This window comes from Natator depressus, chromosome 27, assembly GCF_965152275.1.
Source record: "Natator depressus isolate rNatDep1 chromosome 27, rNatDep2.hap1, whole genome shotgun sequence".
Classification (NCBI taxonomy): Eukaryota; Metazoa; Chordata; order Testudines; family Cheloniidae; genus Natator; species Natator depressus.
In genome coordinates this window covers 14,301,477-14,324,099 of record NC_134260.1, presented here as the reverse complement: position 1 = coordinate 14,324,099, position 22,623 = coordinate 14,301,477, and the positions used below count along the sequence as shown (strand labels likewise).

The window sequence follows — 22,623 nt, the reverse complement described above, 5'->3', positions numbered from 1 at the left end:
TTTACGACCTCTGTGCTGTTTGTGGGCAATGGGGAAGTGGGAGTGCCTGCTAGCAGTGACCCTTGGTACAGGTGAGGGCCTGACCAGGTGTGGTAGTGAGCACCTGCAACATGCGGGCTCTGACTCCAGTGATTGGTGGTGGGGGCTCGGCAGCTCCTGGCAGGCTTGGGCCCTAGATTGCACAATATCAGCTTTCTGCAGCCAGCCCCGGCCCGCCCTGCACTGGAAGATACAGGGGGGCGATGCCAGCCCAGCTGGCTTCAGGGCCTGAACGGGGATGTCCTGCTGTCCCCAGGGGCCAGGGTCACTGAGAGCCAAACCTGGGACGTCCTGTATTGACGGAGCACATCCAGCTCAGCCCCCTAACCCTGCCCCCCATGAGCCCCTGCCCTCAATGCAGCAGCATTTGCATCCTGACTCCCAGCCCCCCAGTCCTGCCCCCTAGCCTAACAGGCCCCCAGCCCCAGCACCCCAATCTCAGACCAACATCCCAGCCCCACACCCAGCCCAGGACCCCAATTTAACCTCATAGACTCCCCCAGCCCCCCATCTCAGCCTAGCACCTCTAGCCCCACACCCAGCCCCTAATCCCAGTCCAGCCCCCCAAGACTAACCTAATTGACTCCCCCAGAACCTAACCCCAGCCCCGCAGTTTACACGACCAGCCCAGCCCCTAATCCGGATCCAGCCCCGGCCGCCCCCCCGCTCGCAGTCCGGCTCCTCCCCTGCGCGTCCAGGCCGCGGCTCCGGCGTTTCTGTTTCTGTTTCCTCGGCGAGGGGAGCCGGAGCGGGGCCGAGATGGTGAGAGGGGCCGGGGGGGCGCTCCCCTGGGGGGGGCATAGGGGGAGCACGGGGGGAGCGGAGCCGGGTGTAGGGGGAGCACGGGGGGGAGCGCTGGGGGGGGGTCGGAGCCGGGGGTGGGGGGAGCACGGGGGGGGAGCGCTGGGGGGGTCGGAGCTGGGTGTGGGGGGAGGAGCCGGGTGTGGGGGGAGCGCTGGGGGGGTCGGAGCTGGGTGTAGGGGGAGCACGGCAGGGGAGCGCTGGGGGGGTCGGAACCGGGTGTGGGGGGAGCACGGGGGGGTGGGGGGAGTCGGAGCCGGGTGTAGGGAGAGCGCTGGGGGGGTTGGAGCTGGGTGTGGGGGGAGCATGGCAGGGGATGGGGGGAGTCGGAGCCGGGTGTAGGGAGAGCACGGGGGGGGTGGGAGGAGCGCTGGGGGGGTCGGAGCCGGGTGTAGGGGGAGCATGGCAGGGGATGGGGGGAGCGCTGGGGGGGTCGGAGCCGGGTGTAGGGAGAGCACGGGGGGGGGGAGGAGCGCTGGGGGGGTCGGAGCCAGGTGTAGGGGGAGTGCTGGGGGGGTCGGAGCTGGGGGTGGGGGGAGTCGGAGCCGGGTGTAGGGAGAGCACGGGGGTGGGGTGGGAGGAGTGCTGGGGGGGTTGGAGCTGGGTGTGGGGGGAGCATGGCAGGGGATGGGGGGAGCGCTGGGGGGGGTCGGAGCTGGGGGCGGGGGGAGCACGGGGGGGAGTCGGAGCCGGGTGTAGGGAGAGCACGGGGGGGGGGGTCGGAGCCGGGGGTGGGGGGAGTCGGAGCCGGGTGTAGGGAGAGCACGGGGGTGGGGTGGGAGGAGTGCTGGGGGGGTTGGAGCTGGGTGTGGGGGGAGCATGGCAGGGGATGGGGGGAGCGCTGGGGGGGTCGGAGCCAGGTGTGGGGGGAGCACGGGGGGGTGGGGGGAGTCGGAGCTGGGTGTGGGGGGAGCATGGCAGGGGATGGGGGGAGCATGGGGGGGTCGGAGCCGGGTGTGGGGGGAGCGCTGGGGGGGTCAGAGCCGGGTGTGGGGGGAGTCAGAGCCGGGTGTAGGGGGAGCACGGGGGGGGATGGGGGGAGCACAGGGGGGGTCGGAGCCGGGTGTGGGGGGAGCATGGGGAATGGGGGGAGTACGGGGCTGGGGTTGGGACGAGGAGGGGAGCATGGTGCGGGGGGGAGCGGGGCACAGGGGAGCACTGGGGGAGGGGCAGTAGGGGGAGCAGAGCACTGGGGGGGGAGAAGGCGGAGAGCGTGTGGGGCCACAAGCACCACCACCCACCCTAACGCCGCAATAACCTCGCTATGGGAGCGTCCGCCGGGGCGCTGTTTGCCCTGGTACAGCTAGGGAAGGCCCCAAGCCTGCACCTTCAGGACTGGCAGGATCAGGACCTAAATAGTTCGTGGCTGGTAAATCCAACAGTTTTTTCCGAAACCAGAGGTAGAGAAATTGCTCTTTGTCTTATCGGTGGAGCCAGTTTGCAGTGGAATAACTGATCGGGACCCTGTAGCATCATCTCTACAGAGTTGATTTTCTTCCTCCTGCATCAGTCCCTGGAGGAGAGCAATGCTCCCTAAGGCACTGTGGGGTGAGAGGGAGTCGGGTGAGCTGCGTGGAAACCAGGCGAATACTGACCGTGCTGGGGCCTGCAGCTGGGGCGTCTCTCTTAGCGCCGACCCCTTCCTCAGAATCAATCTGTCTCCGCAGGTCCCTGAACTGGAGAAGGCGACGGTCCATATGAAGAGCCCCGAGCACGTGAGGCGCGTAATCTCAGCGCTCAGGAAAGAGGGACCAGACAAACTGCAGGTTTCACTTTGTGTTCTGAGCTGTGCAGGCAGGAGCCCGTTGCTGCGGGATATTTCAGCATTGCCATGGCAGTGGGGAGGGGGACAGTAACGCCCCATGTTTGTGTGGACCCCATCAGCTATTCAAGGCACTTGTCTAGCCTCCATTTCCGTAGTATGTGAGTGCCTTGCAATACGGCCGTTATCCTGACCGTGCCCGGGTGAGAAACACAGGCCGTTGCTGCCCACGCCCCTGCCCGTGCACCTCTCAAAACACAGCATGCTGGGCGGTTTCAGATACTGTCCTCCTCTCCCCCTCCTTGTGTCCTTCAGGTCGTTTCGGACTTCGACATGACCCTCAGCAGGTTTGGATTTAATGGGAGACGATGCCCCACTTCGCACAGTGAGTCGAACAAACACTGTGTCCATCCGTTTGTAGCTTATGTTCCTCGATCCCGTCTCCGTCGCCCAGTCTTGTAACCTCTGTCTCACCCACACCCACGGGCTGTTGCTAAGCCCTGGCATTTTCTTCCCCAACCCTCGCTTTTGATACAGTCCCTTCTGCTGCTGTAACTGCTCCGGGGCTTGGCGGCCTCTCATACTGATTGCTGCTCCTCCTCCCCCACCCCATCCAAAATGCTGCTGTGCCAATCACCCCCCATCTCATTGCTCCACCCTATCCCCCCAGACCCCTTCTCTGCGTCCTCTTCTCCTTCCCCATTAAGTGCCGGCTCTTTTCCTCACCTTCGGGGCTAGGCGTGACTGTGCCCCAGCCTGCACGTCTGCTCTCTTCCCCTACTGCACCTCCCTTGGCTCTTTACTCTGCATCCTTCCTCCCACCCACTGTGCTCAGAGCCCCCTCCCAAGCCCCTTTCTTCCCTCAACGCCCCGTCTCGAGGCTGGTCTACACAAACACTGAAACCTGGGGTGTAAATCTACCCTGCACTAGTCTGCTGTGCACGAAACATCCCCTAGTGCACTCTGATCTATTCCTCCTTCGGAGAGATGCCCTAACGGGTACTGATTTTCAGGAAATGCCGAGCACCCACTCTCTGAGGGTATGTCTTCACTACCCCAGCGGGCAGCGATCGATCCAGCGGGGATCGATTTATCGCATCTAGTCTAGACACGATAAACCGACCCCCGAGCGCTCTCCCCTCGACTCCTGTACTCCAGCGAGCGCTGCGAGAGGCGGAGTCGACTCACCGCAGTAAGTTATTCGCGTAGCTGAAGTTGCGTAACTTAGATCGATTCCCCCCCCCCAGTACAGACCAGGGCTGAAAGTGAGGCTCCTGTCAAACGTCTCAAGTTGGCATCCAAAAATTGTGGCACCCAAAATCACTTGTCATTTTTGCAAGTGTTGACTCTCGTCTTTCTGTGGGATTTGGAAAGGGCCCTTGTGTGTTTTCCTGGGGTTGGGCAAATGACTGTTTCTGTCTTTCCAGATATCCTAGATAACAGCCAAGTCATTAGCGAAGAAGGCAGGAAAAAGGTACGTTTAGTGCTGTCAGACTCCATCTCTTTTGGCTCTATGTACAGTCCACATGCTGCTTCTCCTGCTAGGGGTAGGCTCCCTGGGGACAGTGGAGATGGGGTTAGAGCACAGCACTGGGACAGATGTGACCCCCTGCCAGGGAAGAGAGTAGAACAAATTTCCAAACGGCATTTCAGATATGGGAGCACTTGTCGGAGTTCAAGGGAATCTTTACAAACCTGTCGCCACACCCAAGCATGGGCATTTCATGTCAAAGAGAACAGTGATAAATAGTGAGCAAAGGACATTAATCTCTGTCCAGAACAATTTAACCTTGCTGACACTCTCAGCTTGATTTCTAGAGCAGTATTAAATATTTCCCTTGGGACCCCATGAAATTGCCATGATACTCAGTTGTTTCATGAACAATTTAGGGTTTTATTTTTAAGCTGTGATGCATTTGTGAATTCTGCAAATACTCTGCTTGCTTGTTATTAAAATCTCTCTTTCGATGCCCTTAACTGTTCGTGGCATTTTCTGTTTAAACCCATCAAACGTTCTAGTTAAAAGATCTGCTGCACTATTACTATCCAATTGAAATTGACCCCAACCGGACCATGGAAGAAAAACGTCCCCTCATGGTGGAATGGTGAGTGACTGTGGATGAGGAGCTAATTTCGTGAGCTAGAAAATAAGTGGGTAAACAAGAAGAGAGGGGGAATTCAGTCCCCAGATCCCCTTGCATAGCAGAACTCACTGTGCAGTGGAAGTACAATATTTTGATAGTCCATCTTCCCATTTCTCCAAGTGCATGAAGCATCCTTTCTGGTAATATGGCCAGGATCAAGCCTGGTAGATCCACTTACAGAATGGCAGAGTGGTGGACAAAGAGCAAAAGCAAGGAGCACATGGAGAGGGAGGAGCAGGGTTGTGTCTGTGGTATTGTTAACTCTGATGCAAACTGCCTTAGCATGTGGCAGTTGCAGCGCCATCGTGTTCTGACTTCATGATCCGTTGAGATCTCAGTGGATTTGTTGGATCCAGAAGATTTATTGACTTGCAGACTTGCAGCTCTGAAAGTAACATTCCCGTTAAGAAAAGGATGCAATGTCACTTAGAAAAGAGAGAGAGTAGGTCCCCTTTGAGAGCGGGATATGCTCTGAAAATGCAGCTGTCAGAAGTGAGCCCATGGCTTTCGTGCCTCAGAAGGAAACACCAGTTCCTTCCTTTTCCTTTCTTACTTGTGGGTTTCATTATTCTCCACCTGAGCGATGGTGCATCTGGCACAGCTGTAGTTACGCTGTCCCACTCTCACACCCTCCCCGAAAGGGATCCCAAAGGGCCTGGTATTTGGGGCTGGGTTGTTTTCCAGCTCTGATAATCAGTCCCTGGTAATAGATCAACAGTGACTACATCGAAGAGTGCTGGAGAAAAAACAGAGCAAGTCGGACATTTGTGTTGGGTGCCCAGATACCCTGGTGGTGGAAACAATAAAAATGCATCGATTAAGTAAGTGCTACCAGCCTTCCTCAGGCAGCCTCTTACCCTTAACGAGCCTTACATGTGAAGCAGAGAGAAGGTTGAAACTCTCTGTAAACAACAATTAGTCTGATGGACTGTGTCTTGGTCACGACTCTGGTAATTTCCCCTAGGTCAGATCCTAGAAGCTCACAGTCCGTCAGAAGTGAAGCTCACTTTGATATGTGTTTCCAGGTGGACCAGAGCCCACGGTGTCCTGTTGCAACAGAAGATTTTGAAAAGGGACATAGCCAAGATAGTCGAAGAATCAGAGGTGATGCTCAGGTACAGGTCTTGGGATGGTCTCTGCAGCTTGTGTCCTCTCTCTCCCGTCCCTGTGCGAGCACACCCTGTAAGGGCTCTGTCGCTTTCTTGTCTCTGGCACCTGCTCGTTCCATTCAGACCCCTGCGTTTGTCAGAGAGAGAAAAAGGGAGTCACTGAACTGACTTCCGAGAACTCTAATCTGCCTCCTAGTTGCTTTCTCGCCCTTTCCAGACAGGGCACATTAGGGGCAGCAGGTCAGAACGTGTCCCCTTCACAAACGAAGCTCAAAATGCAACAACACAAACTCCAACCTAAGCCTTTTCCGCATACTTGGCTGCTCCTAGGGTTCCTCCTCAAGAACTGCTCAGCCCCCATGTGAGGTCCACTCCCACCTCCCGTAAATCTAGGTGGAGTAGCAAGCCACTTGCATCAGTGAGTTGGCAGAGCCAACTTAACATTACCTGGCAGGATCATCAGTGACTAAGAGGCTGGGTTTTGTGAGCAAACGCTGCCAAGCTGTTACAGATAAGATTTTTCTTTCTCCATGGACTGCCTGGAAAAGTCAAAAGTTATGAAACCCTAGCAGCTTTCTGTGTGGCACAGACACCACGTGTGTTCAGCCCACAGGAGCAGCTGAGAGTCTGCCCAGAAGGGTGGTATTTGTGTTAGATTAGTGAGTGATATTTATTCTGGTGCAAAGAAAGCTGGAGCTTCTGTCTCTGATCTCAGTGGGGAACTGCATTACATGGGGAAAAACCTTTTGCTTGTCTTGTACTGCACCCAGTCTGTTGTGATTACCGTGTTGTGGTAGCACCTGGAGTCCAAGTGGGGATCAGGCCGCTGCTGTTCTAGGTGCTGCACACACACAAAGAGCAATCAGATGTTCCCTGTGCCAAAGAGCCCACAGGTGGCTGCAACAGAGACAACACAGGGTCTGATCAGTGTGATGAGCAGGGGTGTCAGCCCACCAGCTGCCTGGCCAGTGTTACATCCAGAGCTTTGTTCACTGGAAGTCACTCTCTTACAGCCTATGGGGAAGCCAAGGACCATATTTCTTGTAGGTAATTTGCGTGTGGGAGAAATAGCGTGGGATGAGCGTTACCCCCCGTCCACTAAGAGCACTAGCTGGATGTACATTTGTGCAATAGATTTAACAGGCATCATCTTTCCTGGGAGCTTTGTTGCTTAAGGATTAAATTCCTTTTTCTAGACCAGCTGAGCTGTATGGTCATGGATTCCATGGGGGGGTACGACAGAATCAATACTTCTGGCAGTAGAAGGCTGCATAGTCCAGGGACCTGAGGTCAGGAACTCTTGGGCTCTGACACCAGCTCTAAGGCTGCCTTTCTCTATGACCTCGGTCAAGCCATGGCCCCTTTCTGTGCCTCAGTTTCCACAGCTGCTGAATTATTAGTCAGCATTTATAGAGCAGAGTGCCATCAGTTTAACAATGGGCTCTGCAGTCTAGCAGAGGCAGGTCTAACACGATTCGGGGGCTGGAATTTGAAGCTAGACAAATTTGGACTGGAAATAAAGTGTAAATTGTTAACAGTGAGAGTAATTCCATTGGAATAATTTGCCCAAGGTCATGGGGGAGTCTCCAGCACTGACCATTTGAAAATCGAGATTGGAGGAGTTTCTAAAAGCTCTGCTCTAGGAACGATTTGGGGGAAGTTCTCTGGCCTGTGTTACACACGTCAGACTGGATCATCACATGACCTGGCCTTGGAATTGATGAAAAACCAGTGACTGAAATCCAGCCTATAGTGTTCGGGAAGCAACCCCTGCCTCGGCTGTTGGGGCGACCAAGGAAGACGTCATTTGCAGAGAATGAATCCCAGGTTTTATGCAGAGCCCAGTGCACTTTGGGACAGGCTTCAGGGAGGTACCTGCGTACCATAGAGGGTAAAATTCACCCCACACCAGGCCCATCCACTGCTAAGTCCCTGTAGACATCGCTGTGTCCTTTGGCGCAGGCTTGGATTTCACCCACAGTGCAGAAATGATCAATGAAGTGTGTAGCGTATGCACCTTGGCACCGGAGCCATAAGTAAAGGAACGCCCTGGTGCCTTGGCCCAGTGAGTTTCCAGTCTCCAGTGGGGATGAAAGCACTCGCAGCACCGTGGTAGTGCGACGCACTTGTGCTCTGGGATGAAGGGTGCTACTGTGACTCTGTCTAACGTGCATTCCCGCCCCTTCCCCAGGGACGGAGTCAACACCTTCTTTGACCAGCTCCACCAACACAACATCCCCCTGTTCATCTTCTCGGCCGGCGTGGGTGACATCCTGGAGGAGGTCCTCCGGCAGGCCAAGGTGTTCCACCCAAACGTCAATGTGATGTCCAACTACATGGACTTCGATGGCAAGGTACGCTGCGCTACGTGCCCCATGGTTGGGTCAGGTTAGCCCCGAGTGCGGGTCGGGGGACATCTAGAGAGGGCGCCGTTCGGTTAAAACCCCTCTGTCCATTGGAAATGTCATCCCTTGTTACCATAGCAACCTTTCCAGTTATTAGTGCTGAAATTGCTTTGAAAGCAAAGCCTAGATTAGCTGTATTACGGTAGCACACCAGACAGGGGCCCCACTCTGTGAAGACAGTCGGAGAGAGCCCCCCTGCAGAGAGCTCACAGCCTAAATTCACAAGGCTGGGGGAAAGTTCTGCAATATACAGGATCTACTTGGCTCTTCTCCTTTATATGTTGCACTTGGCAGGAGAGCGTGGGCTACTGCTCTTCGCTTTGTTTTGAATCACTTTCACTCTCTGGTTTGGCGCTAGGCCCGTGATACTGTGTTTTTTTGGGGGGAGGGGGGCAGCACTGCGGGAGGATGGGCGTTAACTTACCATAATTATCTTTAAAACCAATGAAACCCCCGGAAACAGCCCACTAAGTTGGGCCTGATTCTCAGTGACTCCCGTGGGGTGGGCATGGGGCAGGAGGTAGAGGTTTAGGGAGATTTTAGCCACCTAGGCGCTCCCTGGAGTGTGAGGCCATGCAGGGGCCTTGGGGCTGCTCTGACCTATGGAGCCAGGGAAGCAGAGAATAGCCACAGTGCAGTGCTCCCCAGCCTGGCCCCCAGTATGTCCCTGAGTGGCTGAGAGTTAGGCCCTTGGTCCCTTGCTCTGGGAGCCCTCTGGAGGGGAGGGAGATGCCACCTCTGGCTGGTTCTTGAGTGGTGCTGAAGGGCTCTGGTCCTGTGTGCCATCCTCCATTGAAGGGGCGGATTGCTCTGAAGCAGGGCCCTTGGGCAGTGAGGGACAGCAGGTTTCCCAGCTGGCTCCGCTAAGAGCATCTCTAAGAAAGGTGCAAACCACGCTGAAGCTTTGTTCCTTCAGCCCCGAGACACCCCAGAAATCATCCTGTCTGTCTGTCTGCTCGTCCTTTGCTGCACAGGGCGTCCTGAGACAGTTTAAAGAGCCGCTGATCCACACCTACAACAAGAACGGCTCAGTCTTGGAGAAGACGGACCACTTCCAGCAGCTGAGCAGCAGGACCAACATCATCCTGCTGGGGGACTCCATGGGAGACCTGAGCATGGCAGACGGGGTTGCCAACGTGGAGAACATCCTCACGATCGGATTCCTGAATGACAAGGTAAGCGTGAGAGCAGAGGCCACGGGAGGCTCTCCGCCCTCCTGAGCGATTGCAAGGCCCAAGCGTTTGCAGAAGGTTGGCGGGGGGGTGCAGGTGGGAGGAGCCTGCATGCTGCAAGAGAAGTCTGCTATCTGGCATGCTGTATGAAATGAGTTTGGTGGGTCTCAGTCCCACCAGTGGGAAGGTGTCCACATCACAGCTGACCCCCTTGTTCGCCCCTCAGCTGAGCTTTGGAGTGGTCATTCCTCTGTGGCCGGGCTGGCTCCTGTGCCAGGGTGCAGAGAGGAGAGCTTGCCATGCCACGTCCCATGCTCTGGAGATGCCGTCTCTAGGGCTGTTGATCGGGTACCTTTCACCAGCCCTGAATCCCCAGCGCTGCTTTCATGGGGCTCCTGGAGTTCTGAGCTTGGCAACTGGCCGCGCTTGTTCTCCACTGTTAATGTTGCCACCCTGTCCTGTCCCCTTGCCCCACGGTGGCTCTGCAGGTGGATGAGCAACGAGGAAAGTACAGGGACGCCTACGACGTCGTGCTGGAGAAGGACGAGACTCTGGACGTGGTCAACGGGATCCTTTGTTACATCCTCGGAGACCTGAACTGAGAGCCCAGGGTCCTGACTCTGGCCTCTCAGGATGGTGTCTTGGGACCATGCTTCCCATGGTGGAGTCAGGGCGATTTGAATCCATCTCGATGCCCTCGAGAGCTTCCCCTTGGCTCCCTCCTGGGCTTTTATGAATAGCCTTTAGTTCGTCAGTCCTGGGATTGAGGGGTGAGCTGGAGAAACTCTCCGCTTGCCCCAACTACCTCCACCATGTCTCTGCTCAAACCCCAGCCCCCAACCGTCCGCCGCTGCTCCTGGCTCGTGTCCCGTCCCACGGAAGCTCAAAGCCACTAAGGCAAGGTCGTCGTTTGGCTGACGGCCTGGCTGGCTGCGCGCAGAATTGAAGATTCCTCTGCCACTCTAATCCCCTTGGTAGGGAAGCAGGCACCTGTTTGTTGTAGGTCCATCCCAAAGCGTTCAGGCCGGACTCCGGTTTCATGGTTCAACTGCACAGCAGTTACAGCCTGCCTTCTGTGGGGTGTCTGTAATTCGCTGTGGAAACCCTGCAGATCCCCTGGCCTGCTCTTCGGGTCAGTTCTCTGCTCCCCCTGCCTGCAACCTACTGGGCATCACTGCTCTCTGTGGCTGGAGAGGGGACCAGAGAGTGGGTGATTTTAGAGGGCATAAGCCCTGCCCCTGTCTGTGCACCGACCTGTTACATGTTGAGCCTGGAGCTGCTCAGAGAGCATGGTGGGCGCAGGTGGGAAATATGTGTTGGGGGATGTTCGGGCTGCCTGGGCTTGTTGCTTGGAACATTAACACTTTGGGTTTGTGAGATGATTGTGCAGTTGCAGTGATGCTTAAAGGGATGGGAGTCTCATGAGGATTCCTGTCCAAGGGCCACTTGTGTGATTAACACAAGGGCTGAGTTTGGCCATCCCGTGGTGGGGGAGGGTTTGCTTGGCTGCTGTGTTGTGGGGTGCAGTGAATCCCACTGGCAAGCGACTCTCGGTGGAGCAACGCGGCTTTGCTGGCCATTTGTGCTGTGCTGTGGAGTGTAGTTGTTACAGCCGATAAGTCAGGCAGCAAGGTTGTCGTGTGTGGACCAGGGTGTTGGGGGACACAGTGGCCAGTGGGCCCTTGGGGTGGGGACTTTAAAGGTGGCTGGGAGGCAGGGCAGGCTTTTTGAAGCTTGACTATTGTGTAACTAAACCTTTGGGCCGGTTCTGGGGTCTCAGCGCAGCGCTTCTGTCAGCAACGTAAAATCTCTATCACTCAAACGCAAAATAAGGGAAAGAAAAATAGTGCAGCCCCTCTGGGACCCTGTCTGCCGGGACCCCCTTCCGGGCGTGACAGTCACACTGGCCTGGAAGAGGGCTGATGCTGAGCAGGTGTTCTGGGTCCCCCACGTGTCCGTGGAAGGCCTGGCTTTACTGCGCAGAAAGCGTTCTTTAGGGATCGGCGTTTCCAAAGGAGCAGGAACCCCCTGTCCCTCTTGCCGAGTTCAGCCTTCCGGTCTGGGGATGCAAGCTGCCTCCTGTGGCTGTCTGGGCTCTGCCTCGGCGGCATTTGACTCATCATAGGGGAACACAGACTCCTGTACACGGCAGCTGGATGGGGGACAGCAGCTGCTTATCGATTGGGCTTGGCCTGCCTGCTGCTAACCATCAGGGAGTGCAGATGGCTCTTTCAGAGCTCCCTGTCCCGCCTTGTAAAACTCCATCTCCTTTCACGCTGGTCCTGTCGGGGGGAGCCAGAGGCTCGCGTTACATTACAGGCAGCTCCCACCCCCCACCCTGCGGTCTCCTCTGCGGGTGGAAGGGACCTCGGTTCCTGCTGTGCAAATTGTTACTAGTCCATTTCTGGAGAAGTGCCGTCCACGTGGCTGTCTCGCTGTGACCCAGCCTGGCATTAGCAGCCCGGGCCCCAGCATTGTTCGGTAAGCGAAGGCACTTGCCATTTGCCTTGTAGGAGCTGGTCCGGTCCAGGTTCACAGGCAGCCATCTGGCTCGCTCACAGTGTCACGGTCGGCTGTAAGTGTCACTTGTGAGGGGGGTGGGTTTTATTCTGTTTGTTGAAATAAATCCTTTAGATAAAGCCTGCGTGTGAGTGGTTTGTAACCAGGTGTGTGAGCTTGCAGTACAGCACTGTCCGGGGCGCCCACCGAGGCCTTCGGAACTTGCAAAGGTGGGTAAGCTAGTTATCCTCATGTTCCAAATGGGGAAACTGAGGCACGGGAAGGTGAAGTGTCACAACTAGCGAAGGAAATCGCATCCCCTGACTCGCTGCTCTAACCTTGAAGCTTGCGCTGCTTCTGTATCTGAGAGATTCCAAGGGGAAACGCAAAGACCTGCGTCCCTGCAGAGATGGCTAACCCAGCATCCTGTTCCCAACAGTGGCCAGTCCTGGCTGCTTCAGAGCAGGGTGCAAGAGAACCTGCAGTGGGCAGCTAGTCGGGGGCAGCTACCTGACCCACCCAGTGACCAGCACCTCTCCCCGCTAGGCAGCCTGGGGCCAGCCAGTCTTCCCAAGGGCTTCAAGGTTGGAACAGCTGCAGCTAAATATCTTTAAAATGTTTTTAGCCCTTCCTCTGAATCTGGGGGTGTCTGCGGATAGGCGGGAGCCCCGAAGGAGACGAAGCCTTTTCCAACCCAGCGTGGCAGATGCGAGAAGCTTGGATGGGAGGCTTATCCAGCCAGACCCTCCACAGCTCCCCCCCCCGGGACAGCGAACACAGACCCGTGGGTGGGGACCTCTCTGCGTGCAGACAAGCGCAAGCAATGTTTCAGCCCAAAATAACGTGCTGGGAAGGAGAGTTGTTGGAAACCACTTGAAATCAGTTTATTGGGTGCAAGGCAGAAATTGCTACTGGGGGGTTGTTTGAACCTTTACATCGTCTTGTCCTTGCACTTCGGATCTTTTACCTGTGCCCAGCAGTTGGCGCAGACGCTGTTGTCCACTGAGCTGTGATCTTAGGACACAAACCTTTAAAACCAGGGGGAGACACTGGCCCAAATTTGCCAACGTGGGAGACTAAATTCAGGCTCCTGAATTATATTTAAGCATCTCAGTAAAAGTGGGCTGATTTCCAGGGGTACTGAGCAAGCCAAGCTCTCGTCAGCGGAATCAGGGTGCTCAGAAACTGAAAATCAGCCCACTTGCATTAGCCCAGCTGGGAGAGTTTGGGCCCTGGATTTTCCAAACTGACTGGTGGTTTTGGGGGCCAAACTGTGTAAAATCAGGCCCCATTAAGGTGTCTCAAGTTCAAGCCCCAAAATATCGCTGGGCCTAAAACCACTCATCACTTTGAAGAACTGGGTCTTGGCTTTCCTTTCTGGTACAATTCAAGCTGTTGCAAAAGCCTGGACCAGGGCTAGGAAATGGCATTAATTTTTCTTTTTTAAATCCCTCGGGAACAGTGACTGGGTTCCTTACAGGAAAAGCTCCAGCAGATGCCAACGTGAAGTGACTGCTTTGAATTCATGGCCCTTGCTCCAGCGACAGCCGGACGCCCTTGCTGGCTCACGTTCTGCACTCTGGGTACGCACTGGCTGCTACAGCACCGATCCGCACAAGAGCAGCGCTGCTGAAATGCTCAAGGAGCCAAGGCGAGTGAAGTCAAAAGGCCGGGTCTGACAAGGGGGGCAGGGGGAGAAGACGGCGTGCAATGGAGTCTAGTTCACAACTGGACCGAACAGGAGCTCCTGGCTCTGACATGGGGGTTACAGGCAGGGCTCTCAGCTAGACAGTGTGGATACCACCAACTTCCAGGAATCCCAGCCCCACACCCAAACCCCATATCACTGGAGAGAGCAGATGGTGGGATGGGCGCAGGTGGGATTCATCCAGTTCTGCTTCTGGGCTAGGGAGCTAATCTGTGTCCACAGTAGGAGCCCCCACCCCATCAGAGGCTGGCAACGTGTTGGAGAAGCATCCTGCACTGGGAACAGGCAGGCTGGGTGGGCCTGTCTCTGCAGGGGACAAAGGCAGAGTGCAAAGCCAGGGATAAACACACTCAAAGCCCAGAGAAGAAAAGTCTCTGGGTTCTGCTCTCAAAGCACTGGACACAATTCCAGGGTAGTTTGGGAAGGGGTGTCAGTTACCCCCCTGTATCCCCTAGAGCCTTCAGGCCTGGGGTGTGGGTGGAAGTCCGAGGAAATAGCTCACGATTGGGTCTAGTTTCTATCTAGGCTCTGCCTTTAAGGGCAAGAACTTGGGACCTTCTGGCCTGGGTTTGTTATGTGGAGTTTTTCCCCTGCTGGCTTGTTAGAAACGCTTCCAATAAAACACAGTTAAATAGTAAAAAAAACAAAACCAAACAACCTCGCTTTGCAAAGGGGTTGGCACTAAAGTTTCCTGAGCTGGCTTCTCTAGGCCACGGTCCCTGTGGTGGTGGGGGGAGCAGCCCACTCCAAGGTTGGAAAGGACAAGAAGAAACGTTGTCTCTTGAAGGCAGGAGCTCCTTAGAGCTCCTCGTGGATTCTCTCCTTATCTTCATCTGATTTCAGCTTCAGCTCCTCCGCTGTGATTTTCCCGTCCTGGTTCCGGTCCTGGTTCTGAAACATGTCGGCGATGACCATCTCCGGGTCGGAGCTGGGCATGAGCCGCCCCTTCCCCTCGGTGAGCTGGGCCTTGATGAAAGTGGAGAACTGCAGCAGGGAGAGGTGAGAACAGGTTACATGGCTGAGCCCACAGCCTGGGCCCGTGAGGGATCCCAGGGACTCTGTGCAGTGGGGCAGGACAGCATGCAGCCAGCTCTGGGGTGGAGGGCAATGGCCAGACAGGGCTAGCATGCCGCATGATAACGAGGGCAGGGAGCACCCCAGCGCCAGGCTGCAGGAGGCTCCCCTCCAGGTTCCCTGTTCTGCGATGCTCTCAAAGCTTCCTGGGCAGGGTGGGCACACGGCCCCCCGGCCTCTCCTCAGCCTACAGCCAGGCCCAATTCAAGCTGCTGTGCTAACTGGCCTGGCCTGTGGCTGGTTCCCAGCATGCCTTGTGGCACAGGTGGCTGCGGGCCAGAGGGATGTTGCTGCCTGGCTGGACCCTGGGCGTGTCCCAGCAGGGGGTCGCTCAGAGTCCGCACCTGGCCCCTTCCTGGCTGTGCCTTTCGGGTTAGCCGGCAGGCAGGCTGGGCTTGCCTAGGGCAGAAACCCTGGTACTGCCACCTTAACAACCATCCGCCCAAGTGTGCACCTTAGTCACAGATTTGCAGCAGCTCCGGGGACTCGGCACACGCGCCGGATGCCAACTGGGCAGCCTAACCGGCCCCTCCCTTCGCCTTTGAAAAGCCCAAGGGATCCGAGACTGCTGCTGGGGCTGTGTTCCCTGATCCCGATTCCTCCCCCCACGTGCCCGGAGCTTCGGCTGCACCTCTTCGCGGGGGATCTCGCCATCCTTGTTCAGGTCCATGTCCTCATACAGGTTTGCGGGTGGGTCCCCGTGCCAGATAAACAGGTAGCCCTCAGGGACTCCTTCCTCCCTGGAGAGCAGCTCTACCTCGAACCGGAGCACGGCACTGCCTGGCACACCCCGGGCTGAAAGGCAAGGGGTGCATGTCACCGATCCCTCGTGTGCACTAGAGTGCCTTTACACCATGGTGCAACATGCAAGAATGAGCCTCTGAGCATCCCTGCTGGGGCACCTTGCCCAGGCTGGGCCAGCTAGGGAGCACCCTGGGCCACTGCCAGGTGGCTGAGGCTGAAGAGCGAGTGGCAGCCACAAACCGACCTGCCAGGCAGTTCCCCTCCCCACTCACCTCCGTTTTCTCCGTGCCCCAGGTGCGGGGGGATGATGATCACCCGTTTCTCCCCTATGCACATGTCCAGGAGGCCGGTGTTCAGGCCATCGATCATCTTGCTGGTCCCCAGCGTCGCCTCCTGCGGGTGGTTGTAATCGTGGCTGCAGGAGGCAATGCAGACATTGGACGGGTGAGTGAGAGGACGTCCAGAACCGGGGCTGCACACACAGCCTGCTCCCCTCAGGATCCTGCCTTAGCCCGCCGTACCAATCAGCTGTGGAAGGGGAATTCTGCCTGAGGGTCAGAGGAATGGCTAGTGCCCAGGATCTTACCCCGGAGCCAAAGGGACGATGGTGCGACCAGCAGCACAATCCCCCCGAGTTCAGCCACCTCCATCCTGCTTAGCTTGGCAGAGCTCACCGGCTCCGTGCCCCGCCCCACAGCTGTTAGAACCAACCCACGAGCAGCAGCCGGACGGCTGGGATTGAGCGGGGATTGTGGGGGGATCCAGGCTGCCCTGGAGTCCCAGACAGCAGGGGCGGGCGGGGACACACTCACGAGGAGAAGAGCTTGGTGCCATCCAGCAACGAGCAGTTGTAGTGGTAGCGGATGAAGTCGCGATCCTGGGTGGTGACGTTGCAGCCCTCAGGCCGGGAGAGGGTCTCGATCTCCACCGCGTCCAGGGGGTTGTGGAAGTCGATGACGTGGATGTCGAAGATGAGCACGGCTGAGCCGGGGATCTTGTTCCCTGGAGGAGAAGGACAAAGGGCCCGGTGGGGGTGAGGGGCTGCGGAGAGCCAGAGAGGGCAGAGTCGGGGAAAAAACCTGCCTCCCCAGGGGCCGGGGCAGGATTGTTCCTACAGGCCAGACCCCTGGGTGCTAATTGAATGTGTCCCTGCCCCTCCCCCACACCCAAGAGACATCCCCTAAGCCGGGCCCTTCCCCTAAGCCAACGCCCCCACCTGACAACCCCACCACTGGTGCGGGGGGTCCATGCCCTTCTCCTGCGGGAGGCAGCCCCCCCCCCGCCTGAATTCCTCTCCTGGGGCAGCTCTCGCCAGTCGGCTCCAGGCAGGGCTGGCTCCCGTCCGGTGGGCGATCCCGGCCTGCTCCCCCCGTCATGGGCACAAGGACGATTGAAACGATGCAGGAACCGAGGGATTGTGTAACGGAGCCAGCGGGGAGCGATACGGCATTGCTGAGCACGTCCGTCCCCCCGCTCCCTGCCCTGCAACCCCAGGGCTGGGCCACCCCACGGGGACCCCCCATACCGGCTCCGTTCTCCCCGTAGCCCAGGTGCGGTGGGACGATGATCCGTCTCTTTTCTCCGAAGCAGACGCCCTGCAGGCCCTGGTCCATGCCGGGGATGACGTAGCCCTTCCCGATGTAGGTGTCATAGGTGTGGTTGCGGGAGTAACTGCAGCAAACGCAGGTGAGCACCGAATGAGGGGAGCATGGCAGCGTAAGCTCAGTCTGCATCCCCCTGCCCCCATCCCCCACCCCAGAGCCATGCCCACATCCTCCACCCCACAGCCCTGCCCCATCCTCCACCCCGGCCCGCATCCCCCACCCCAGAGCCCTGCCCACGTCCCTAGAGCCCTGCCCACATCCCCCACCCCGGCCCACATCCTCCACCCCACATCCCCCTGCCCACGTCCTCCACCCCGGCCCGCATCCCCAACCCCACAGCCCTGCCCGCATCCTCCACCCTGGCCCCCATCCCCCATCCCAGAGCCCTGCCCACGTCCCTAGAGCCCTGCCCCCATCCCCCACCCCAGAGCCCTGCCCACATCCCCCACCCCGGCCCACATCCTCCACCCCACATACCCCACCCCGGCCCACATCCCCCACCCCACATCCCCCTGCCCACAGCCCTGCCCACGTCCTCCACCCCGGCCCTCATCCCCCACCCCACAGCCCTGCCCACGTCCCTAGAGCACTGCCCACATCCTCCACCCTGGCCCACATCCTCTACCCCACAGCCCTGCCCCACCACCTCGGCCCCACCACCTCGGCCAGTGTCCCTCCCGCCCAGCCCTGCCCAGGCCCCTCCAGCCCAAACCGCATCTCACAGCCCTGCCCAGGTCCTTGCACCCCAGCCCACATCTTCCACACCCCAGCCCTGCCCAGGCCCCTCCAGCCCAACCCACATCTCACAGCCCCTACCGCCCGGCACCCCAAGGGGGGGGCTGTGTGGGGAGGAGCTCTGCTGCGTGGCACCACAGAACGAAGCGGGGATTCGAAGCCCCAGGCACAAACGGGGAGGAACGCGCTCTTCCATAGGCCCTGCCGGTGGCCAGTACCTGGAGTCAAAGAGCGTCCCGTCCATCAGGGTCCCGTTGTAGTGATAGCGGACGAAGTCGCCGGTCACGGCCTTGCGCTTGCAGGCGGCTGGCACCTCCAGGTGCTCCAGGGAGATGCCGTCTTTGGGGTTGTGCAGATCCACGAGCAGTACATCGAACACCAGGGAGGCCTGGGGCGGGATCACCGTGCCTGGGTAGGGAGGAGGGAAGGAGGGTCGCGCCCAAGCAGAGCTAGCCCCTATGCTGTGCCCAGAGCAGCCGGAGCGAGGGATCTCTGTGGGGTGGAACTGCAGCCTCCTCATGGCTGGGGTGGCCACGGGGCCAGTCACCCCCTCCCCTTTTGCAGAGGAGGGGCCTCCGGAGCGGCCGACCCCAGCACACCCCGCTCTAGCTCCATGCAGTTTGCAGCAGGCTGCGAGCTGTCGTTATCGGCACGCGGCAGCTCCGCGTTTAACGGCACAAGGCGGAGCTTCCGCCATGCACCTGATCGTGGCCCTGACGTACGTACTCAGAACCCAGAGCTGCCTCGGAGAGACCCACTGCCGAGCAGGGTCCCTTCGCCCCCCTCTCTGCCCCGGCTGGCTCAGACCCTCCTCTCTGGTCGCCAATACTGCCTGGCGAGATATGTCCCTGCGGATGCCCTGACTCACCGTAGCCCTTCTCCCCGTAGGCCAGGAAGGGAGGGATGATGATCCTCTTCTTCTCCCCAGCGCACATCCCCAGCAGGCCCTCGTCCATGCCTTTGATCAGCCAGCCGGTGCCCACGTAGGTGTCGTACGTGCTGTCCTTGCTGTAGCTGGCACCAGGGAGAGAACGGAAAAGAGACGAGGGGAAGAACGACTCCGGGGCACTGGCGGTGCCCCCGACCCAACCTGCTCAGCGCAGGGGTCCTGGCACGAGCGGGCTCCCCCTCCCGCACAGGGAGTCACGGAACGTGAACTCACGCCTCCCCCAGCCCGGCCCCTCTGAGTCAGGTGAGATGGGTCGGGGGGGGCCCAGGGCGCGTGCAAAGCTGGCCCTGCTGCTTCCTGCTCCGTGCCGGGAGGCGGAGGGGTCCCCAAGGCGGGCAAGCTGGCGTTTGTCACTAGCCCCCGGGGTGCTGCCCCTCCAGCTCGGCTCCCTGTACCTGGAGTCGAAGTGGGTGCCGTCCAGCAGCGTGCCGTTGTAGTGATACCGGACGAAGTCCGAGTTCTCCACAGTGCGGTTGCAGCGCTCTGGCTTGTGCAAGGTGGTGATCTGCAGCTTGTCCTCCTTGTTCCAGATGTCCAGCAGGATGACGTCAAAATACAAGGTGGCGTCGGGGGGGATCATGCCAGCTACGACGGACAACGAATGAGACTGGCTCAGCCCCGGGGAGCAGCCTCATGGCACGAGGCCGGGACTGTTCACTTCAGCTCCTCGAAATCCACCCACAGGCCCCCCACCACAAAGGGCCAGATCCTGCCCTGGGGATCCCTGGACTCCCCTGCACACATCCAGTGGAGATCAGCCCACAGAGGTGCTGAGCCCTGCGAAGCTCATGGACTTCACCGGGAACTTCACTTACGCGCGTGGATGGGAGTGGATCCACCCTCGGGGGCCTTTCTGCCTCCCGCGTTATCCCCGGTGAGAAGAGCTTAGCCCGTGAGGCAGGAGACAGAACCCACCGCGACATGGGCTGACAGGAGACGGGTCGCTGGGCCTGACCTCGCTGCACCGGAAACGCCCTGAGCCGCGGTAGGACGGCCGGGCGGGGCCCTCGCATTCGACCCCCCCTTACCGACGCCGATGCTGCCGTAGCCCAGATGGGGAGGGACAATCAGGTGGCGCCGCTCGTTGACGCACATGCCCTGCAGGCCTCGGTCCATGCCGGTGATCAGCCGGCCAACTCCCACCACGCCCGCCACCGTGGCGCCTCTGTCGTAGCTGGGGCGGAAGGGAGGCAGACATGTTAAGTTCCCCTCTTCTGAGGGCCTTGGCTGTTGGGGATACTGCAAAGCAGCTAGGATCCTTGGCCACACCAGCCTGCCCCACCGGTCCCGCTAATCCCATAGCTGGCCCGAAACAATAGGGTTGCAAAGTTCCCACCCAGCCCTGCCTGTGGGGCCTGCCACAAGACCAGTCTGGTCATTTTTCGGTGACTAACAGCCTGAGTTTCCAACTCCACCCACGACTGGACCAAGACACATCACCACCAGGCCGACTCACCCGCAGAGGCGGTGGAGTCTCCGTCACGGGAGTAGTTCAGTCCAGGCCAGATGTCTTTCTAAACCACATGCTCTCACGCACGCAGAAGGGAAGGGCTTGGTACTCAACTTACGGAGTGAGGGGCTCTGGCCTGCATAGTGCAGGTCAGCCTGGAAGATCGTAACAGCCCCTTCAGGGCTCAAGAACTCGGACTCGAGCACTAATTAATAACTGATTATTACGCACCATTGGCCCCATGCCCCAAAGCCATTATGGCCCAACATTTTCAGAAGTCTCTAATTTTGGGGGGCTTCTGTGGCTGGGAGCCCAACTCGCCACTCACCTTCCAGCCACAGAGCTGCTGGAGCCCGAGGCAGCTCAGCTTGGGCACCCTAAATTAGAGGCCACTTCTGGAAACGCTGGCCCCTGTGACTCAGCCAGGGAGTTGGCAGCAAAGTCAGGAATAGGATCCAGGTCTCCTGAGTCCCATTGCTCAGCCAATCCCCACGTCTCTCTGTGGTTAAAGCAACCCGCCCATGAAAAGACAGGCTAGGGGGATGCCCATAATGTTCTGCAGAGGATGGATTCTGTCCTTTGTTCTTGGAATAACGGGGGGCAGAGAGCACACGTGTGTTGCGTTTCATGGTGGAGCGTATAAACGAGTATAACGTCCCACGTATGCTACTGGCCAGATTTCTTTTGCAACTCAATCTCTCAAGCAGATGCAGCCCCAGCGGTGGGGAACAATCCCCTTTGACTGGAGTAGAGCTGATGTTCCTGATCCTGGGTCTGATCCTGCATTCCTCACACACTCAGAGGCTTGGGGATGCAGGATCAGGCCCTTTGTTTGCAAAAGTCATTCGTGATGTTTAAGCTGGGACCGAATGCAAACAAGCATCTCACCCAGATAAGCACTGGCTGGCTGACTCTCGGGTGCTTCCAGGTACCAGATATGCCCCGTTCCCAACGCTCTGAAGAGTAGTTAATGACCCAGCACCCGAGCCTCATTTGTAACCTGCAAATTACTCTGATTTTTAAATCTTAAAACCCACTCTTTCAGGGGCAATTCGGGCTCGTTACAAGTGCTCCCAGGCGGAGATCCTTTGCTTCATTTAAGGGCCAGCGAAACTTTTCTTGGGGAACCACGCTGCAGCCATCAAGACAAAACATTAGTTTAGTAGGAAAGGTTTCCCCGGGGCCCCATTTATCTGTAAGGCTCGCGCCTGGCGGTGGCTGCTGGGGGGCTGATTTACCACACTTTTTACGCTTCCTGTTCGGGCATTCAGGGAGGAGCAGCAAGGGTTTAAACACTGAAAGGCAGAGCAGAGTCTCTGGAGTGTTCCCCGGGCCGGATCCGGAGCGCAGAGGAGTCTGTCCTGGGTCTCCGCCCGCCTGCGCCAGGGGCCTACTTTGCCTCTTGCTCCCACGGGTTTCCATCAGGAGAAATTCCACTGGAGTGACACCAGCTCTGCAACCCCGGACTGGCATCAGCGTCTTCTCGCTTCTTCTCCCCTCCCGAGATCGGGGCAGGTGCTCGGCGATGGTTTTGCCGGCGGACATGGAGCCGCCGGAAGGACACGTCTGCAACCGACGAGCTGGGCCCCGCTGCGCGTCCTGCAGCCCCCCAGGGCGGCCGCGGCCCCTGGCCCGTCACAGCCCGGGGCCTCAAACCCGGGCACCGGTTTTTCTCGCCTTCGGGAACCGCCCTGCGCCCTTGTGGCGACCCAAGCTCCTGCGCCGGGCACGCAGAAGTGCGCGGGGACCCTGCCAAAGCCAGCCAGATAAACGCCACATGCCAGGGAGCAGGAGAGAAACGTAACCCACCCTCTGAACCAGGAGCTTCCCCGTGCAGCGGGGCAAAGGAAAGTGCACAAATGAAGAGGGGTGGGGGGCTGCAGCAGGACCCCCCCCGCGCTATGGCACTAAAGTAGCCGGGGGGCAGGAACACCTGGTGCAATTTTATACAGAACAATTCTGTACCTGGAGTCAAACTTTTTGCCGTCTTTGAAGGTCCCGTTGTAGTGGTAGCGGATGAAATCCCCCATCTGGACTTCCCGTAAGCACATCTTCGGGATGTAGTATCTGTCGATCACCACGTCTTCCAGGGGGCCCGGGTCCCCCAGCCCCGGGGCCCCCAGCAGGCTCAGGAGAAGGAGGCTGCCCAAGGCCATGGTGCTCGGAGTCCGGGCGGCGAGGGAAGGGGCTGGGCTGCTCGGGAGGCTGGAGCGTCGCTTTCTCGCTTCCCCGCCTGGCCCCTCGCCAGGAATTTTGTCAACGTGTAAAGGGGGCTTGAGGCCACGTAGCTGGCCGCGGTGATTCGCGGCGGCTGCTCCGAATTCAGCCCGGAATTTCCCCCGCGATGCGGGCGGGCGCCGGGGACGCGGGGAGTTTTTTTGGTTTTTTTTTGGTTGCAATTCTTTGCGGGAAGGAAAACGCAGAAGCA

The 22,623-nt window shown here is 58.5% G+C and overlaps 2 protein-coding genes across 4 annotated transcripts; one reads left to right on the top strand and one right to left on the bottom strand.

Moving 5' to 3' along the window:
- The first annotated feature begins 684 nt into the window (after positions 1 to 684).
- NT5C3B (5'-nucleotidase, cytosolic IIIB) lies at positions 685 to 13,130 on the top strand. 3 transcript variants are annotated; one of them, XM_074940993.1, is made up of 9 exons: positions 685 to 801; positions 2,508 to 2,606; positions 2,918 to 2,987; positions 4,030 to 4,076; positions 4,622 to 4,707; positions 5,772 to 5,861; positions 8,047 to 8,209; positions 9,235 to 9,435; positions 9,921 to 13,124. In XM_074940993.1, exons 1-9 carry the CDS (start codon positions 799 to 801, stop codon positions 10,032 to 10,034), a joined length of 873 nt encoding a protein of 290 aa, XP_074797094.1. In that variant the 5' UTR covers positions 685 to 798; the 3' UTR covers positions 10,035 to 13,124. The 3 variants fall into 3 exon arrangements, with proteins under 3 accessions (XP_074797094.1, XP_074797093.1, XP_074797095.1); XM_074940992.1 differs by lacking the exon at positions 685 to 801 and adding an exon at positions 2,090 to 2,209 and having other exon boundaries at positions 9,921 to 13,130; XM_074940994.1 differs by lacking the exon at positions 685 to 801 and adding an exon at positions 2,222 to 2,240 and having other exon boundaries at positions 9,921 to 13,123.
- FKBP10 (FKBP prolyl isomerase 10) lies at positions 12,900 to 22,417 on the bottom strand. The gene is made up of 10 exons (XM_074940990.1): positions 22,161 to 22,417; positions 19,774 to 19,919; positions 19,141 to 19,330; positions 18,665 to 18,810; positions 18,015 to 18,204; positions 16,983 to 17,128; positions 16,270 to 16,459; positions 15,730 to 15,872; positions 15,345 to 15,508; positions 12,900 to 14,623 (listed from the first exon to the last, which is right to left on the bottom strand). Exons 1-10 carry the CDS (start codon positions 22,349 to 22,351, stop codon positions 14,438 to 14,440), a joined length of 1,692 nt encoding a protein of 563 aa, XP_074797091.1. The 5' UTR covers positions 22,352 to 22,417; the 3' UTR covers positions 12,900 to 14,437.
- Positions 22,418 to 22,623: the final 206 nt, after the last annotated feature.

Bases quoted from the DNA above. Each gene is read 5' to 3' on its own strand.
- NT5C3B (XM_074940992.1), top strand. From the start codon at position 2,105: ATGGGAGCGTCCGCCGGGGCGCTGTTTGCCCTGGTACAGCTAGGGAAG. The intron at 2,210-2,507 runs GTAAATCCAACA...CTGTCTCCGCAG, and splicing joins ACCTAAATAGTTCGTGGCTG to GTCCCTGAACTGGAGAAGGC. The intron at 2,607-2,917 runs GTTTCACTTTGT...TGTGTCCTTCAG, and splicing joins AGGGACCAGACAAACTGCAG to GTCGTTTCGGACTTCGACAT.
- FKBP10 (XM_074940990.1), bottom strand. From the start codon at position 22,351: ATGGCCTTGGGCAGCCTCCTTCTCCTGAGCCTGCTGGGGGCCCCGGGG. The intron at 19,331-19,773 runs GTAAGGGGGGGT...TGTCCGTCGTAG, and splicing joins CTACGGCAGCATCGGCGTCG to CTGGCATGATCCCCCCCGAC. The intron at 17,129-18,014 runs GTACTGGCCACC...CGTTTGCTGCAG, and splicing joins GGGACGCTCTTTGACTCCAG to TTACTCCCGCAACCACACCT.